The 18,387-nt window shown below is 40.2% G+C and overlaps 2 protein-coding genes and 1 pseudogene across 7 annotated transcripts; all 3 read right to left on the bottom strand.

Moving 5' to 3' along the window:
- Positions 1 to 290: 290 nt before the first annotated feature.
- On the bottom strand, positions 291 to 9,754 carry LOC137957005 (ion channel DMI1-like). 5 transcript variants are annotated; one of them, XR_011113299.1, is made up of 13 exons: positions 9,065 to 9,748; positions 8,902 to 8,970; positions 8,056 to 8,688; positions 7,689 to 7,871; positions 7,281 to 7,340; positions 6,972 to 7,175; positions 4,887 to 5,135; positions 3,891 to 3,989; positions 3,283 to 3,477; positions 2,545 to 2,637; positions 1,618 to 1,884; positions 881 to 1,485; positions 291 to 640 (listed from the first exon to the last, which is right to left on the bottom strand). XR_011113299.1 is itself a non-coding variant. In XM_068804701.1 (13 exons), exons 1-12 carry the CDS (start codon positions 9,587 to 9,589, stop codon positions 1,267 to 1,269), a joined length of 2,796 nt encoding a protein of 931 aa, XP_068660802.1. In that variant the 5' UTR covers positions 9,590 to 9,748; the 3' UTR covers positions 677 to 1,009; positions 1,246 to 1,266. The 5 variants fall into 5 exon arrangements, 3 of the variants coding, with proteins under 3 accessions (XP_068660802.1, XP_068660801.1, XP_068660803.1); XM_068804701.1 differs by lacking the exon at positions 291 to 640 and having other exon boundaries at positions 677 to 1,009; positions 1,246 to 1,485; XM_068804700.1 differs by lacking the exon at positions 291 to 640 and having other exon boundaries at positions 681 to 1,162; positions 1,246 to 1,485.
- Positions 9,755 to 10,309: 555 nt separating this feature from the next.
- LOC137957006 (G-type lectin S-receptor-like serine/threonine-protein kinase At1g34300) lies at positions 10,310 to 13,466 on the bottom strand. 2 transcript variants are annotated; one of them, XM_068804704.1, is made up of 2 exons: positions 12,263 to 13,466; positions 10,310 to 11,845 (listed from the first exon to the last, which is right to left on the bottom strand). In XM_068804704.1, exons 1-2 carry the CDS (start codon positions 13,395 to 13,397, stop codon positions 10,887 to 10,889), a joined length of 2,094 nt encoding a protein of 697 aa, XP_068660805.1. In that variant the 5' UTR covers positions 13,398 to 13,466; the 3' UTR covers positions 10,310 to 10,886. The 2 variants fall into 2 exon arrangements, with proteins under 2 accessions (XP_068660805.1, XP_068660804.1); XM_068804703.1 differs by having other exon boundaries at positions 10,310 to 13,466.
- Positions 13,467 to 14,505: 1,039 nt separating this feature from the next.
- On the bottom strand, positions 14,506 to 17,865 carry LOC137957200 (ammonium transporter 3 member 1-like; annotated as a pseudogene).
- Positions 17,866 to 18,387: the final 522 nt, after the last annotated feature.

The following is an 18,387-nucleotide window of genomic DNA, read 5'->3' as shown; positions in this document are numbered from 1 at the left end:
TGAATTGGTGGCCCACTCTGACAAGTTTTGTCGCCCAGAACAGTCCAGGTTTTTTATTCAGTTACTGCCAAGGAATTATTTATTGGGTTTCTTGAAGTGGGAAGATGAGAAGCTTAAGGTTGCTTGATCGTAGTTACTATGTACTTCGCGTGTTTTCCATTTTAGAAGAAAGTTCAATCTAGAGATTATAAATAACTGACGTTGGGGAACAAGTTAACTCATAATTACAAGTCACCGAGTCAGATATTGACTCACTCATCCCTGTCGAGTGTTGTACACTATGAGGGTTTTTAATAGGAAAATGGGTTGATAATGACTCGAGAATCGCCACCATATTCTTCAAGAATCAACATCGTCTAATAAGTTTACTCCAACAAGTGAGACAAAGAGAACAACATAAAAGCCTGTTTTATTTTATGGTTATTGGACAAGCGACTGCGTGCGGAGTATATGGACCAATTCTTTTGGACTCCAGCTACGCGCTTCTTCATGAACCCATCCAGAATTCAGAATTATCCTATATTGCAGCAAATGTTGGATTTCCAAGTTCCGGATATTATATAGAGAGAATCAGTGGCGAAAAATTGTTTATATATTTGCAATTGCAAAGACTTGCTGTCAAATAGTAGTTTAGTAAATCCTGGACCCAAAAAAACAGGAAAAAGTGAGAAAGTCATGCACGGCGTTAAGAAGATAGGAATTAAAAGATAACTCAAGTTTCAAGATGATGCAATTGATTATGCGCTTTGCGTTGATTTTTTACTGATTCCAATAAAATACGATCAAGTACAGAAATTTGTTGTGACAACGACTGGTATCAATATGATTCATATGGAGAGGAGTAAAAGAAAAAATTGAAAAATCAACGAGGATCTAATACCTTGTGAATCTGGGGCAATGTCTGCTGATTGCAATCCTACACACCCACATGTTTGAATATCGAGTTCTGTAATAGCGTCATCCTGACAAAGCTTTCTCAGGTGAAGGACTTGGAATTATATTTGATGCACTGAAGAAACAAACCCTTGTAAGTTCAGAATCGTCCAGGTTCGAACTTTGGCTCTTCACTAACCGGAAAGATCACTCTATTCCTTTTATTTTCCTTTCCCCTTGAAATTTTTTATGGGAGATCAGAGAGATTAGCTGTATTACGTGTACAGCCCTGCTTGATCGTGTGAGAATTAGATTGCAAGAATTAGCTACAATGACAAAAGATTAATAAATTTAGCGGAGACTGGAGCGTACCACCTATTTGTCTAGGTTTCTTCATTCACCAAGCGAGATGACCACGAAAACATCATCAAGAGACCATTTTTTGGCTTCTAGCTTCCTAACTGGATTGATTATGAACTCCTCAGTAGCTGCCAGCCGATAACCAATCACAATTTCCTGTCTCTGCCGACCTCTAACCATTATGTCATAAAATGACAACTCTTCTTGATCATATAGGTAAAACTCAGCAGACCGGATACACATCTCATTACCCTGTACCAAAAATCGAATTAAAGTTACTACTGAAGTTGGGTATACAGGAAAAAAAAAAAAAAAACAGTTGTAAGAATCTTTTTTCAAATTATATCTGTTCTTAAAGATTTTAACTGGTTCATTAGAAGGTACCTCTTCTGCAAAGAGTTCCTCAAGGACCCGGTTGATTTGCTTATCTTCAGCCACCATTGCCAGTGCCATGCTAACCAGTTCATTGGAGAGCACATAATCACTGATCCTGGATACAGAAACCAAGTTTCTAGTCCTTGAATCCAATATTTCACTAATAATAATCGATTTGTTAGAAGCTTGCTGCATTTCACGGATCCAAGAGCTGTGGGAGAAGCCAACAAGCCTCAGAGGAGTAGTGTTTGCCTCACCACAAGGGAGACGCTTGGACTGTTATTGAGCAAAGAATCGTTAACTTTTTCCAAGATTAAATAAAACAAATGCAATGTGCAGTAATTAAAATTCTTCAACTAAATTTTCACATACTTGAAGCACTACAAAACATAAAAACCCCTTACATTAGTGAAGAGCACTCGTTAGAGCCCAATGAAATTGAGAATCAAATGTAGAGTGAAACTTAAACTGGGAACAAATGAACCATAGATGCTAAATAGTAAGTAAAGTAAATTTCATGCATCCTTTAAGAAGGATAAAAAACTACCAAATAATTCTTGGATAGTATTTCTTGATGAGAAATCTTAGTTTTGAGTCAATCCAGTGTGACTTTCAGTTGATATAATCAACGTAGTAGAGCCAAAAACCATCAGGGAAAGGGAGAGATGGGCCCTCAATATGCAAGTAAGGCTCAACACTGAGAATCATTAAGGACAGTCTTGTCCTTGAAATAGAGAAAAAAGGATTTCTATTTCATGCTTAATATGCCAGTCATTTGCATCATTCATTTATAATACAGGTAAAGTAATTAGCTAAAACAAAGAGTTCAGATGGCAGATAAAAAAGAAATTTGTACCACTTTAAAACAAAAATAAAAGAGATTTGTAAATATTTAATCTTTTCTAGGAAAATAAACGCTGGTTAAATTGATGATACCTGGATATCACGAATGAGAAGAAGGGTAGCTAGTGATCTTGAGTCAGATTGCACTACGGAATCTTCCAAAGACTCATCTGCAAGAATCAAAATCTGTTTGTCCACAGTCAATATAGACATCATCGGAGAAGTTCCATCAATTTTTAGTAATTAGAAAAGAATATACACAAAACAAAGAAATTTACAACATTTCAAAACTTTTCAAGAAAATGAAAAATAAAGCTTTTAGGTTAAGTGGTTAGCCAGTATTAGCTATATCCTGTGAAAGTCAAAGCAAAGTGGACAAGTGTCCAGGGTGCCTGATTACTATATGCAGTCTATCAACATATCATGTTTTATAAGCTAGATGATGTTGCTAAATGCATAGAGCATCATTATAGTTATCCATTTATAAAACATAATTTTGCTACATGAAGTGACTCCAGTGCTTTCCATGCCAATCAAACAAATCCCAAATTGACCAAAATAAGTATCTGAGGATACTTCATGGAAATTGATGAGACCAGTCAGTTCTCAACCAAAAATTAGTAGAGTAAAACTCGCAGACACAGAGACATGGGCACGGGAGGGAGAGAGAGAGAGAGAAAGAAAGAGAGATGCATTTTCAGAAACTACTTGAAAAGAAAAGAAGCACTTTGGAATGTGCCAGGCACGTGAGCAATGGCAGTCACATAATTTATGAAAAGAAACCTCTTTCAAGAGGCATTTGCTATTTTGAGGGAGAAATAATTGACTCACAGAATCAAATGCCTCCAAAGGAAGAGACTCCAAATGGCGACGAATGACGGCATTTCCCTCTCTATGGACAAGTCTTATATTCTCCAGTCCTGAAAGATCGAGTCCACCATCAGTGAGCTTCTTTTCCCTTTCTATTTCAGGAACCTCACTAAACATCCATAATTCTGAACCTGAAGCTAGAAATGCTTCCAACACCTACACTGACAAAAAAAATGCAACAGATTAACTCAGATAATGAAAACCAAAAGAAAACACAATCAATCAAGAAAGTTTAATTTTAGCACCAATTCAATTGAAGAAATTATCGAGATTGAAATAAAAGAAGAGTAGCTCTTCACTCCATTCACTTTAGCACTATAAGGAGGACCAAAAACATACCAGCTTTGAATGAGATGAGAGTTAACTAGAATCTTTATCAGAAAAACAGGAGAATTTAGCCTTAAAACTTTTCCAACAATTCCATTGGACTTTTAAACACCGCCAAACTCTGGAACCCAATTGAGAAATACCTACTGAACTCTAAGTGCATAGCATTGATAGGAAAAAAAATTGATACAGATGTCCATGCAAACATGTAGAAAGTCAAATGGCATGCATTATATAATTACCATAATCATGTCATCAATATCACGACGCCAGCCACAGAAAAGTATCTTCTCAGGAAACTTCGGAGGGCTTAGAACATTAGGTAAGGAGCTACGCCGCACCTATCAGACAGTTATGGAACAAGATAGATTAGTAAAAGACGGAATACAACACGTGTACTACAATGAAGTGATGTACATAGTCAACTCCAAAAACTTTTTTTTCCTTTTTCTGAAGAAATCGAAGGGGAGAAAGAGGACAACAACAGCTTATCCTCTTCATCCTCGATTGAGACATTATCAAATTCTTGTTTTTTGAAAGCAAAAGATCATGTTTAATATCAGTCTGCTGGAACTCAATGATGCTATTATAAATATATGCCGATGAGATACTGTAAGAACTGAATGGTAGACAACTGTAACAAGAAGGATAACAAGATCAGCAGCCAAAGATAAAAAGGACGTGAATGTGTCAATCAGATGGAAATGGATTGAAATTCATTCAACTATTGTGCAGCATATCGGCTGAGTGCCTATCAAAAGAATCCCAGATTTGGCAGAAACAAACTCAACATGTGTTGTCAACATGGATAAGTAATTGAAAGGTCAAACAGTACTTTATGGGAGAGGCCAACTTCCAAATATCTCCCTAACTGAAGAACCAAAGCAACTGAATCAAAAGCTACTTTTACCATCACTTGTTTTTTGCATCTGAAGACATCAAGAGTCAGATATTCACCATTCACTGGAATGATCCAGTTTGGGCACAATTGGAGCAGCTTCTCAATTATCCAGCAAACCAAGCAATGGGTCCAATATGCACACAGATAGACCAATTGGAATGAAAAGCAAAGTGGCCTTTACCCCCAGCTAAACAATCTCGCAAGTACTCCTCACCATTCCCCAAAAATTATTACAAACTACATGATTTCATTAAGAAAAACATGCAATAGATACTCAAAGAAAGCAGAGAAGTGAATACGGTATACTAATGAGCATAAATGATCCAAAACTTGTCACCTCTGCCAAAGGACCTGGAGCATATGTATCATCATCCTCGGCTATAACAAGGACTTCATCACCTTCCTTGAAAACATAATCATCATCGGGATTTAAGATGATTTTACCACCATTTGCAGCAACCTTAACTCCACAAGGTACTGCATCAGGGAAAGAAATCAGCACATCTTCAAAACGCATGCCATCCAATTGAGGCCACCTCTTAATATAAAATTCAGCATTCTCGAACCCTAAGATATCCTCCCATATCTGCACAGCAAGCAGAACTAGAATTACTTATCAAGGTCTACTATAAAATGTAAGAACAGTTGTCTCTTACTATTTTTTTTATTTTTTTTAACTTTGAGAGATATTTTATAAAAACATAAGAAATAATACATAAAACACAAGAGGACAAGACTCATCTGATAACATAGAGTCGGAGGGGCTCCCCAAGAACAAGAGGGGGTCAGGGGACCCCAGGCATCGGTAATTCATCAGGGACAGTACAGGCAGTAGAGGGGTCTGCTTCTCTTACTGCCAAAGAAATGAAAAGACCTACTAATATCCTGAATTTCATCAAATGCATGCTATAACCTCCAAGGAGGAGAGTTTGCTTTGGCAACCAGTTAACAACCAGAGATGAGTTTCCCAAATGATTACTGGACTTAAGAAATTTTGCACATAATCTTTATTCCAGTGAGGCCTTGGTTTCCTTAAGTGGATCTGAATGTCCAGGTGGCCTGAGAAGGCCAGAAATACTTGACAACCACAATCCTTGATAACTCCTCCAACATTGCTGGCCTGGGATTGTCCTGGGAACTCCCTTTGAAGTTAGCTGTCATGACAGAGGGGGTTCCCAGGATAATAGTTGAGATGGGAAGCATCTTTGAAGTTTGACACTGAGAGTGACTTCCTTCTTATGAAAGAGCTTGGGATGGGAAGATGGGCCCAAAAGGCATGCCCCCCTGAGAGAAAAAGCATAGGGTGGATTCAAGGACTAGCCCAATAAGTCTTGGAGTACCCTGGAATGCATGAATTTCTTTCTTTCCAATATTACCAAATAACTGCAGTTAGGAACAGTTTTCAAATTATACAGCCTGTTCTTTGGAAAGGCCTTGACATGTTTTTGTTTATAAACTCAGTCAAACCCTGAGGGGAGTAAGTAAGGTTAAAGTTTCAGAATATGACCCCTAAAATTTGCTGACTGAAGCCACATTGTAGAACAATGTAATTTGCAGTTTCTTCTTCCTAACTGCAACGCTTACAAACAGAGGTTACATTTGGTTGCTCCCTCCTGCTGAGCTCATCAAATCAACATAAGGCAGTTTGCCATGCCAGTATACAAGCAATGGTTGATTACTACAAACAGTGAATAGAAACATGTCAAGCCAATGAGGTCAGCTTCCTTAATCTCCAGACTCTCTTAAAAAAAACAGAGAAATAGCCAAAACTTCAATACTGAGTACTAACAGCCTACACTTTTACAGTGAAATTGAGATGGGTATTTTGTATTAGTGACTACTCATTTTAATATGCAGTTAGGTATCAATTGATGTTTAATGTCCTCCATTTGCAGTGATTCCCAAATTGTGAAAGAGAAACAAAATTTAAGAACCTTTCTAACAGACCAACATGTGACAATGACTGGCAGGCATTAGTGATAATGTAGAGTCCCCAATTCCTCTCACAGGCATTTTTAGTATTTGCAGGTCACCCTACCTTTTGGCTGGCTCACTAAGGAAGGTTGTGGCTAAGTTTTTTTTAGAGAGAAGGTGATAAATTATAACCCTTTTACCCTGAAACCTACCGCGGGGTAGAAGCAGATGTCAAAACAAAGTAAATAGTAACATCACTTTTCCATTTTTAGAGCGTGTCATATTAGGATTGGCCTTCATGTAACCATAACAAGCAAACAGATAGGATTTAGGTGAAAGTATCTTAACAATCATCTAGATTGTCTGCTAGAAGAAAATAAGAAACAAAAGTTGTAGATGATCCAAGCTTACAATGATAAGTTACATTTAGTTTGCAGATCATATAAACTCTCTGAGGTAATAAGGATGGGGGAGAAAAGAGGTAAGAAAGAAACAGAAAGAAACAAACCTGTGCAAGTCCAGGTTGGAGAGCACACTGAATCATCAAACGCCCAATCACATCATGAGCAACAACAGTCTCTATGAGTTCTCCACCAACGAGCTTCACTAGAGGCTCATTATCTAGATCACTCATCTCGACTACAACATGTCCTTGCAATCCCTCTTTTACTCCAGTGAGGCTCAGTACAACCCTGAGAGCACGTGCATCACTCTGAGAAAGTTTCAGAAATTTTATTAAAAAATTAAGTTCAATTGTACAAGAACCAGCAATTTTTTCACAAAAATTTGAAATAAAAAAAGAAGAAGAAAACCAGACCTGGTCCGCATTTTCATCAGTTGCCAGAACAATGATAGCTCTTGCCTTTGACACTGAAACCTGCAATCAAACAAATAAATGCCAAGTACAAGCATATCATATATTTTATTGAGAATATAATCAAGTTCAAGTACTTAAAGAGAGCATATGATTCAATAACTATGAGAATTTGGCCTTTCCTTTTAGGCAATGCTAAGAAATATGTAATTAATAATAGTATCATTAACTTAGCCATTTTTCTATGCTTAAACAAAATTTAAAAGTTTGATCATCTAAATCAATGGCCTTCCTCTCTTCAAATGTTAATCACAAAGACTATGGTACAGCAATGAAGTGCACAAATAGATGTCTGCAGATTAAAATGCACAAATGTTCTCCAGTTGAACCCTAAAACCACCTTTACATAACCTTTTTCAAGTCAGCCAATATGAGGGGACTGCCACTTCTGCATATCACAGATGTTCCCATAAAGTCAAATTCTAGCTTTGCTATGTCCATCTCCATTTCTTCCTTATCCCTTTCTGCAAGCACTACTATAATGCCGCCACCAGTGCTTTTGTTAGCAATTGCTAGCTGCTTGAGAAGTGAGCCCTGTCATAAATGGCAAACCATTTTTACCCAATCTATTCGTAGCTAATACTTTCTAACGGAATGAGATTGAAACACAAAAAAAATCACCAAATTGAAGTTAACTATTACAATTTAACCACGAATAACAGATCCTGTTAGAAGAAGACAAAAAGTGTCATAGACTAAAGTTACCCTCAAAGATTACCAATTTGTCGCTCCATCCCAGTATTAATATGTGGTTCCTCTCAATGACCTCACTCTTCCCCTTGCGCAACGAATCCACCTTCTCCGAGATAGCATCCGATACAAGTCCAAGCATCATGGCAAATATCAACATCCCACCTGAGCTTATGGACACCGACACAATCCGTGGACCCATTCCAACTTGGTCAACATGGTTTCCTGAATCAGCCACAAAGGTCCATGAAAGCCATAACGCCTCACACAAACTAGAATCACTCACCGCATATAGTGCCAACCCACCCGATCCAATAAGAAGTATAGTGGCACAGAGAAGCGCAAGTAGCTTGGCATAGGGATATACAGAGAAGAAAACATCCACCCTATAAGCAACCCGCTTCTTTATTGAAACTTCTTCATCAGTATTCCTCGACTTCTTGGAGAAAGTGTTTATTTTGGGAGGATTGTCCAGAACTCTAAGTAATAGAAAAGGAATCAAAAGCATTATCACCACACTGTATAGAGCAATGGCTCTACTGTCAAATTTGCCGAAAGACGATAAGGAACCCATCCTATCGTCAAGCTGGAAAATTTTACTCTCACTATGACTAGATGCATCATTTTCCTTACAACGCGTACGAATGCTAACAATCTCTGCCTGTAATCAACAAAAAAGGAACCAATTAGTCGTATTCTAATAATTTCCTTTTCAAAATACAAACTCAAAACATAGTTGAAACAAAACGAACGGAACACTCGAGGCCCAAGTGAGGTCAAAGTGTCTTCAAAAACATTTCAACCGAAGCTGCGAATTTTACGCAGAGCCGGTAAAAGATACAGTTCAGAAAAAAGCGAAGCGGAAGCAGCATACCTCAATTTCTGCCACCTTGAACTGCATAGAAACCGCGTAAAGAAAGAAAAATACTGAAGCAGCAACTAACTGCAACAAGAGAAAATAAGTCACAACACAGTCCCAGCTAGACCTACTAAATTAAAAGAAAACGGAGGGGGAAAAGGCGATAAATGATACTTACCGAAGAGAAGATCAGTGAGCTATCAAATCTACGAATCCTTTTCCCAGCTACTGGAGGAGCCGCCGCCGCCAGTCCGACTGAAGAAGAAGAAGCACCAGAAGTTGACATAACCAACTTAACCTCCTCTTCCAACTTAGGCTTCTCCACTGCGAGCGGGACAGCCAGAAAAGTAGCATGGTTTCCAGATTCAGATCTCGGTGGTGTGGGAGGCCGACGCAGTGGCACGGGCGGGGAGCTGCCCTTGGTAGATTTCGTGGCCTTAATGTTAACTCGGCTCCTGGAGGAATGTGGGCCCAGGAAAGAAGGATAAAGCCAGTCCCGATCAGCGATCCCAACATTCGCATCCCCATCGAGCCGGTACGAAGACGCCGGAGAAGTAGAGAGACAGCGAACCGTAGGAACCAAAGCAGGAGCTAAGGCATCCCCGGCGGCGATCGTCCGGGATTTCTTGAGACGAGGAGGGTCGGACATGCTGGGAGCGGGGCCTGTGTTCGAGTCAGAGTCGCCAGTGCTACTCTTTTGCATTCTGCGAAGATAGAAGCTTGCTACATCCGTCGGCCACAGAAGAACAGTCGAGTGACCAGTCGGAACCCACGAGAGATCTCCGTTTTCCGGATCTGGAACAGGCGTTCCAGGTCGGGAATTAGATATTTAGTTATTCTCGTTTCTTCCAGTTATTATATGGTACCGCCAGCACAGGGAGGTCGTAACGCAGCAGCCGATAGCAGGAATAAAGGCGGTGTCCGAACACTTAAAGGGATCCCGTCCCGCATAGACGCACGTGCGAGAAAGCATTTTCCTTTCAGCAGTTAATATAGGGCTTATCATCTCTACCGAATCAGAAAAGCTAAAATGACGCCTGGTGACACGGGGCGTGCGGCTGCAGTGGGTCTACACGGGTGACACGAGACGTTTGAACGTTTGAGAGCATTATGTGGGACCAATACAATCCCAAATGACTAGTCGATTAAATAGAACCAAAAACCCACACTTACAACATTTGGTTAGTCGTGGTGGGTTCGGACTCTCGCCATCTAGGGTGCACACGATGCTTTTCATTTGTCTTATCTGTTTTTATTTTTATTTTTTATATGTGTATGTGTGTGGAGATCAAACGGTTTCCATTATAGTCAATTTGCTTTGAAAAAGAATCTCAAAAACAATTTATCAGCATCCAGTGATTCAGAAGATTGTTCCTTGAAAAAAGAAAAAAAAACCATTGCAATATTGATGATCATTCTTCATTCTCAGTTTAGTTCTCTTTCTACAACCATGTCTGGGGATGCAGTTCTAATCTCTTTACAAACTCAGGTGTCTTGCATTCTGTTGCAGGCTTTTTATTTCTGTTTCTTTGTTGTAAAGTAACATAAAAAGTAATGAGAAATAATTACTTCCAAAGATCCATTTGAATAAGAAGAGGGACATTGCAAAGAAAAATTTGCCCTTCTCTGGTTGCATTTCTCTCGTTTTCTTTCAAGTAGTGGAAAGAGGTATCTTTGGAATTTCCTCAATTGCAGTCACAGATGACACTCAACACCCAAAGATGGAAGAAATTCACCTGATAGACTCATTTGAAGCAATAATAATCTTTACCCTTCCAGTATGGGGATTTTGGTTTTCTATTTACGAGTTTGCAAAATTAGTACAGAAAGATCTGAAGGCACTTCAAACTTAAAAGCCTCTTCTTCACTAGCAGTTGGGAGGTATGAGACAGCCCACTAACCACTCCGCTTGTGACTGATATGAACACCATTTGTGGGTAACTACAAATTATAAAACTGAACCAAGATTTATATCCCCAGTCTATGGATTTAGTCATGCTTTAGCCTGTGCCACGAAGCGATGAGGAATTCTCAAAGTTCCTTCCAGAAAGGGAAGACAAACCCAGAACCTGAGCAGAAGAGTTGGAAGATGGAACTGGGGCTGAAGCAGCGAAGGTGGACAAAGCACTTATACTACCACTAGCACTAGCACTAGTGCTACCAAGAGAACTTTCTGTAGCCTTTGGGGCTGGAGGCTTCTCAATAACCATGATCCCCTCCAACATCTGAACCACCTTTCCCATGGTAGGCCTTTGTGAAGGTTGTTCTTGTATGCACCAAAAACTTACCTGAACAGCCCTACCCAGCTCATCCAGATCCACCTCCTGATCAGCTAATCTTGGGTCCAAAATGCTTCCAAAATTCCCTTTATCGAATTCATCATAAGCCCATAGAGAGAACTTTTTCCCACCCGTATCCTCTGAGACATCAAAGTTCCTCCTCCCACTTACAATCTCCAATAAAACCATACCATAGCTATACACATCAGACTTCGAAGTGATTGGAAGATTGGCTAACCATTCTGGTGCCAGGTATCCCCGAGTCCCCCTCACACTAGTTAAAGTCCGTTGCCTGTGATCCTTCGGATTAATCAGCTTCGCAAGGCCAAAATCTGATACTCTAGCATTGAAGTTCTCATCCAGAAGTATGTTCTCTGGCTTTATATCACAATGGACTATACAATCCCTACACTCCTCATGCAAGTATGTTATTCCCCTTGCAGTTCCTAGAGCTATACTAAACCTTGACTCCCAATTCAACCCCTTCCTGGCCGAGTTGAAAGAAAATAGAAAATAATCCAAGGACCCATTCTTCATAAACTCGTAGACCAGCAACCTGTGCCGACCTTCGGAACAAAAGCCAATTAACCTCACCAAATTCAAATGGTGGGTGCTACTGATTATTGCAACTTCCATCCTGAACTGCTTCGCTCCTTGTTCAATGCCTTCAAGCTGTTTCACTGCAACCACAGTTTTGGTAGTAAGAACCCCTCTATAAACAGCACCAAACCCCCCAGCTCCCAGCTTTTCTTTGAACCCTTTGGTTGAACGGTGAAGATCCTTATATGAGAACTGCACTGGTGCCCCTGAAGCATACTCCAGAAGGGCATATTGTGCAGACAAGCCCCCAAATTTGGTATTGTTACGACAGAACCACCACCAAAGACCTAATTCTGCAATAACCAGCGCCCCGATGGTTGCAACCACCACAAGGGCAACTAGCCAAGCCTCTAATTTTGACTTGGTTATATCTGGAATTCCATTAGCAGGGGAATCATTAGGAATAGCTGGTGAGCATACCTTAACGAAAGATGTGCTCGGTATAGAAGGTGATTGGTACCCACTGACGAAACCGGAAAATTTAAAGTAACACATACCCGTCCCATCGGCCAGTGATGTTGAAGCAACACAAGTCTCATCCATGAGGCAATTTGAACTGCAAGCGGTGGTTCCAGCAAAGTAAACCTGGGTAGAAGTATCAGGAGGGTACGTCAAGAACTCAGTATGATCTAACTGCAACATAGTCGAGTTCCCTGGACATTCTTCAATCTCTTGTTTCCTCTTACATCCTTGTCTTGGATCATTTGGATCAGAAAATTCAAAGTTCTGAGATGGGCACTTACAAACTGGAGATGAAGCGTTGTAAGTACATATACCCATATTCCCGCACCATCCGAAAACTTCACACTGGTCTGAAACGGCAGACCACTGAACTGTCGGACTATTGCTATCCCTTTCGGCACTGTAAGCTCTCAAATTCCCATCAGAATCCAATCTCAAAAACCTAATAAAGTCCCCACTATCCCCGTAGTCACTACTATAGGCCAAATTGACCTCACTGGGCAAGGAACTATCATAAAGATACAAAAGGCCAACCGGTTGAAGCATCAGGCTGGGAGAAACGAGGCTCCTGTTCGAGACAATACTCGAATTCAGGCCCCGATTCCAGTATTGAGTCCAATTATTCCACGTCAATGTCAAATTCCCGGACGAGGCCAGAGAAAAAGAATAAGGCCCAGATCGTAAAACCATACTCCTAGTGAAATTCTGGGACTGGAGCACGGTATCCGTGGGGTGTTCGAAAGACTGCCACAAAGTAAACGAGGAGTCATTTTTTAGAGCAAGGTTACCCGAGTCGTCGAGGATCGCAGAGGTGATCCCAAGATTGGCGGTGTTTGACTGCCATACAGCAAAGCCGGAGCCATTAAGGACGCGGAGGTTGCCGTCATCGGTGAATTGCAAAGCGGCGGCGCGATCTAAGACGGTTTCCGTCGGGACCCAGATGGGTGTGGCGGAGTAAGCAATGGAGAAGATGTAGGAAGAAGAAGATTGGGTGCTGGGGAGAAAACCCAGAACAAATGTGCCATTTGAGGATTCCCAGAAGGGATTGGGGTCAGTGGGGCGGAGCGTAGACCCCTTTAAGACGGCGGCGAAAACCAAGTTAAGATAAGAGAACAAGAGGCTGAGACAAAGGAAGCCACAGGCAGACTGAAAAGCCATCTTTCGTAGCATTGAAGCTCTAATTGTCTGCAGAGGAGACCGAGAGAACCACTGGATGGTTTTATGTTGCTGTGCCTTGTGTCCAACCGAGAAGAAAAATCAGAGAGGAAAGAGATGACTTTTGACTGTTTGCTCTTAGTTGTCGTTCACGGTGCGAGCAGGGATTCCAGGAACAGAGGAATTTAGGAATTTAATTTGACTTTTTATTTTTTCAATTAAATTTACTTAAGTGATAAAATTATGTTAATGCACCAAAATTGGAATAGGATTCGCTTTATATTACCTCATTTCATCACAAAATGATGGAATTGAAGCTTCCAATTTCATCAAATAATTTCATGGCCAACCTCTCACAAATCAGAGGGTATCTCATTTTTTTTTCTTTTTAAAAAATAATAATTAATCAATATAAAATAATTAGTTCAAATTCAATATAATATTTATTAACATAAAAAATATGTTTGATAACAATAATATAAAAACATAATTAATTTTTTGTTACTTCTATAAAGATAAATTTTATATAAATTTAATAATGTAATTAACATAATAATTTATATAATTAATTAATATTTACTTATTTGTTTTTCAGTAAATACAACTTATACATATTTTGTAAAATAAAATACTTTATTTTATAAAGTAAATAAAATGATAAAAAAATTAATTCAAAAACAGAAGGAGCTTTTCAAAAGATGAATTAACTTATTGAATCGGAAATAGTAGTCAATGGGTAGTAGGAATCTGAAATGCTGACTTGGTCTAATCTGGTCTAATTTCTTGGTCTCAGCCACTCTTCTTCAATTCCCCTCCCCAGACGTCTGCGTCTATTTGGTTAAACGTCTTCGTTAGACTCTCCGGCTGCAATTTATGTCTTCGTCTGCCTCTGTTGATCGTTATATCATTCTGCAAATGCAGTTCACCGTTATAGACTTTCCACTTTCCTGCTGATAGATGATCAAGAACAGACCCACGACCTCCATCTTCGTCCCCCGTCGCTTTTACAAGAATCATTCAAAATTCTAGAATCAATCAATTCATACAAAGACTCCCGATTCCCAGTTTCACCTTTTAGACACAAGAAACAGCTTCAGTGTACGACATGCACTCTTGGCTATCTTCAGACATCCTGGGTGGCTCCACTGGAGACTTTCGTATGGACAGTATCATCAGACCACCCGTGCTTGGACGATCATACTTCTCCCCGTGTCCCCACCGAGCGTAGGTTTCCTCGCCATGCACGGTGTCGTGGCCGACGGTGATCTCCTCCTCAGGCATCCTAAGGGGAGCGACCAGACGATTAACGAGGCAGATGATGGAAGTGGCAACGATGTTCCAGCCAATGATGAAGAGGGCTCCCACGATCTGTTTGACGAACTGGATGCTGCCGGAACCGCGGTAGAAGGCGCCTCTGGAGTTGGTGACGGGGAGGAAGAGAGCGCAGAGGGTGGGTTTCGCGAAGAGGCCGGTGGTGATGCCGCCGAGAAATTCGACGACGGTGAGGGTGTCGTCGATCTTCTGTAGGAGAGACCAACGTTTGTGGACGAATACGATCATCATAGTGAACCATGGGATGGGACGCTGCCATCTTCAGACATCCTGTGCCCTTAATTAAGATTATTAATTCAAAAAATTTACAATTAAATTTTAAAATAAAACTGTGTGATATAAAAAGTCAAATTAACCCTTGCTTAGAACAAGGCAGATATTTTAAAGGGACAGTTAAGAAAAAAATCAAAATAAAAATTTTTATTTAATAAAATACCAAAACTTTAAATCTATTTGTAAGAATACTAGATTTTAACCTTTAAAATACACACCGCATTAGTGAAAGCTGGGGTGGCATTAGATGTTCGAATTTGGCTTGATTTCAATATTTGGAGCTCGAGTTAGAGGTTGAGCTCAACCTCGACTCTAAAATTGGAATAGAGCTCGAACCTAAAAATTTTAACTGAATTTGAGCTCTCAAGTTCAAGTTGGTTTAAACTCCAAATAAAGTTGAACAAGTTAAACTCCAACGGTTTGGGAGTGAATTTGGCTTGGTGCCCACTCATACATGACCTCCTTAAATAAAAGAAAAAATATTTTTTACTAAACCAATGTTGGATTCGTTTGAACTTTGCTTCAGTTTTAGTAAATTGGATCCTCTTCTACCGGAAACAAAAACCATTTCTTTATATCAATCTTCGGGTTTTTCTCTCACCTCGGCTCTATCTGTATAAAATAGAAAAAAAGGTTTTTTACCAAAATAACAGTTTCAAAAAACATATTTTGAAAAATAATGACGCCATGAACTTATTTTAAAAAATACCGAACTTTGACTAGTCCACTGTATATGTGTATAGTCAAAGCGACATGTAAACTTTGATTGTGTACGTCGCCATGTCATCCATATAGTGTGAGTCGACGAAAACATCGGTTGCCACGTCATTATTCTGACACATCATCAACCACGTCATTAAATAATAAAAATTTGAATAAATTTAAAGAAAAATTAAAATATTTATTAATTAAAAAAATTATTGTTACACTTTTTATTACTTTATATTGAAAAAAAAAAAATAAGTATACTAATTATATATAAAATATTTATAAATAGAAAAAATCGTACTCTTACCCATTTATTATGGATTTAAAATATTTAAAAAGTAAAAAAATTGACAGAAATTTCATTAACATAAAATCAAAAATTAAATAGTAAATAAAAAAAATACAGTAATTAAATACCTAAATTCAAATCAATATTATAATTAAACACAATAATTAGATTCAATTAACAAACGCCCTAAAAAATCATCCTACTAAATCGGCTTTTGAAATTCAAATTCAGGTCTGGAGGGTGAGTAGGGTTTCAGTTTTGAGAGAAGGGGCGGCGAGAGAGTGAAATAATAGGGTATTAAGAGAGGGGGCTCTGAGAGGAAATTATAGGGTTAGATTTTGAGAGTAGGGGTGACAAAAGATGAAATGATAGTTTTTGGTTTTGAGAAAGGGGCGGCGAGAGGATGAACGGAGAAGAAGAATGAGAGATGAGGCTAAGATGAAGTCTGGGTTGAGACGAAGAGGGAGCGGTTGAGAGGGGGGTGTCTAGGCTGAGCGGTGGCAGTAGGGGAGCAGCGAGAGGAGAGGGGTCGAGACGAGAGGCGAGGAGAGATCGAGGAAGAGATTAGAATGAAAAACATAATTGAGGGCTTATGTGGCCATAGATGTCAGGACAAAAAGATGGTAATATATAATGACATGACAACTTACATGGCAACTGATGTGTCGGGATAATAACGTGGCAGCTCATGTTTTAATCTACTCATATTACATTGATGATGTGACAACACGTAAGCTCGTCTTTGATTGTACACATGTACAATTGACCGATCAAAGTTCGGTATTTTTAAAAATAAGTTAATGGCGTCGTTGTTTTTCAAAATATGTTTTTTGAAACTGTTATCTTGGTAAAAAACTCTAAAAAATGGTACCTGCACCCGGTGTAATGCAAACAAGCCCTGTGATCATCCCCTGAACGGGTCCGATAAACGGAGGGCTTCTTGAAGAAGATGACAACAAGCCACGTCCATACTTAGCAGGCTCGTGGCCGGGCTTATGTTAGTGTTGAGCACCGCCATGGACGAGTCAATGTTCGCCGAATAAGGGTCTCCTCCGTTGAATCCCGCCCAACCCATGGACAGTAGGCCGGCGCCCGTCAGCATCAACAGCAGGTTGTTCGGCGGAAACTTCTCCCTGTCCTTGGTCGATCGCGGTCCTACCTGCACCTCCACCGCCGCCACAAACACGTAAAAAACAAATTTCAGACATGAACTAAGATGAGAATTCTTCGATCCATACTAAATGTTGTACTAACTAATTGATAGTTTAGTTACCCAGTACGCAGCGACTGATTCGGCTATCCTGGATGAGAGGTGAATGACGTATCCGCCGGAGTAGTCTATCACTCCCCAGTGGAAGAGAAACCCGCCTCCCCACAGACTGAAAGCTCCGACTGTGTAGGAGAAAGTGAGCCAGAGGGGGACGAAGAGCATCCAGGCCTTGACATTCATTCTACTAAGCAGAGACCCGGCTATTAGAATCAGAAGTAATGGCGGCGAAGACGCACTGGAAGTACACGATGGAAACCAGGGGATAGTAGGGCGTGACCATGCCCATCTCGACACCCCCCCCCCTCCCCTCCATGGTAGTAATGGGTAGTCGCGGGGAGGGCAGCCTGTTTAATAAGAAACTTCAGCCCGAGAGCAAGGCTGGGGCAGGAGCTTGTGGCCGAAGGACATCTTGTAAGCCCATGTAAACCAGCATAACCAGACGGCGGCGAAGGCGTAGAGCGCCATGAACGCCGAGTTCACTGCCCCGATGGAGCCGTAAAGAATTACGAGGTGGCCGCGATCATCTGCCATGCGTTATCTCCTTTGTTCAACCAGTCCGCCACCACCGCCGATGTATTGCTTTGGTAGGCGACCGGAACTACGCTTGCCATGGTTGCCCAGATTCAGTCAGCACCCTCCAGCATAGGAGAGCTTCAGCCTGGTATATATGTAAAAATATAAAGAAAGGAGAGGCAAAAGAGACTTGAAACAAGGAAAGAATCAAAAGAAACAGTTGGGGAAAGAGGATAACTTGTTGGGCAAATGGGAATCTCTGGATAAGCAGAGGAAGAGGAGAGATTTATGGATCAAAGATGCAGATTCACGGGGATCTTGGTAAAGGAGAAGAAGATTCATGTGGCTAAATAGAACTTTTCGCTTAAGATTCAACAGCCTCGTTGGTTGTACATCACCGGATGACACAAATCCACGCCTATATACAGTGTCCTATGTAAGTAATTGCATAAATGTGACACAAATCAAGGTTGGGATCATGGCTAGTTGGACCACAGTCATATCCATGGAGCCACAGGAATAACTTGATCTATCCACATTATTATAATGTATTAAAAATAAGCCACGGTTTGCCGATTGTAACGAGGGCCTGTTGCTCTCTCGCACCTCGACGCCAATTC

Source organism: Aristolochia californica, unplaced genomic scaffold, assembly GCF_029961685.1.
Source record: "Aristolochia californica isolate CCGP_79_NKW_82.1479 unplaced genomic scaffold, dmAriCali1.0.hap1 SCAF_2, whole genome shotgun sequence".
NCBI lineage: Eukaryota > Viridiplantae > Streptophyta > Magnoliopsida > Piperales > Aristolochiaceae > Aristolochia > Aristolochia californica.
This window is presented reverse-complemented; position numbering and strand designations above follow the sequence as displayed.

Bases quoted from the DNA above. Each gene is read 5' to 3' on its own strand.
- LOC137957005 (XM_068804701.1), bottom strand. From the start codon at position 9,589: ATGCAAAAGAGTAGCACTGGCGACTCTGACTCGAACACAGGCCCCGCT. The intron at 2,638-3,282 runs GTGAGTCAATTA...GTGGACAAACAG, and splicing joins CTTTGGAGGCATTTGATTCT to ATTTTGATTCTTGCAGATGA. The intron at 1,885-2,544 runs GTATCATCAATT...GCTCAATAACAG, and splicing joins TTCTCATTCGTGATATCCAG to TCCAAGCGTCTCCCTTGTGG.
- LOC137957006 (XM_068804703.1), bottom strand. From the start codon at position 13,397: ATGCTACGAAAGATGGCTTTTCAGTCTGCCTGTGGCTTCCTTTGTCTC.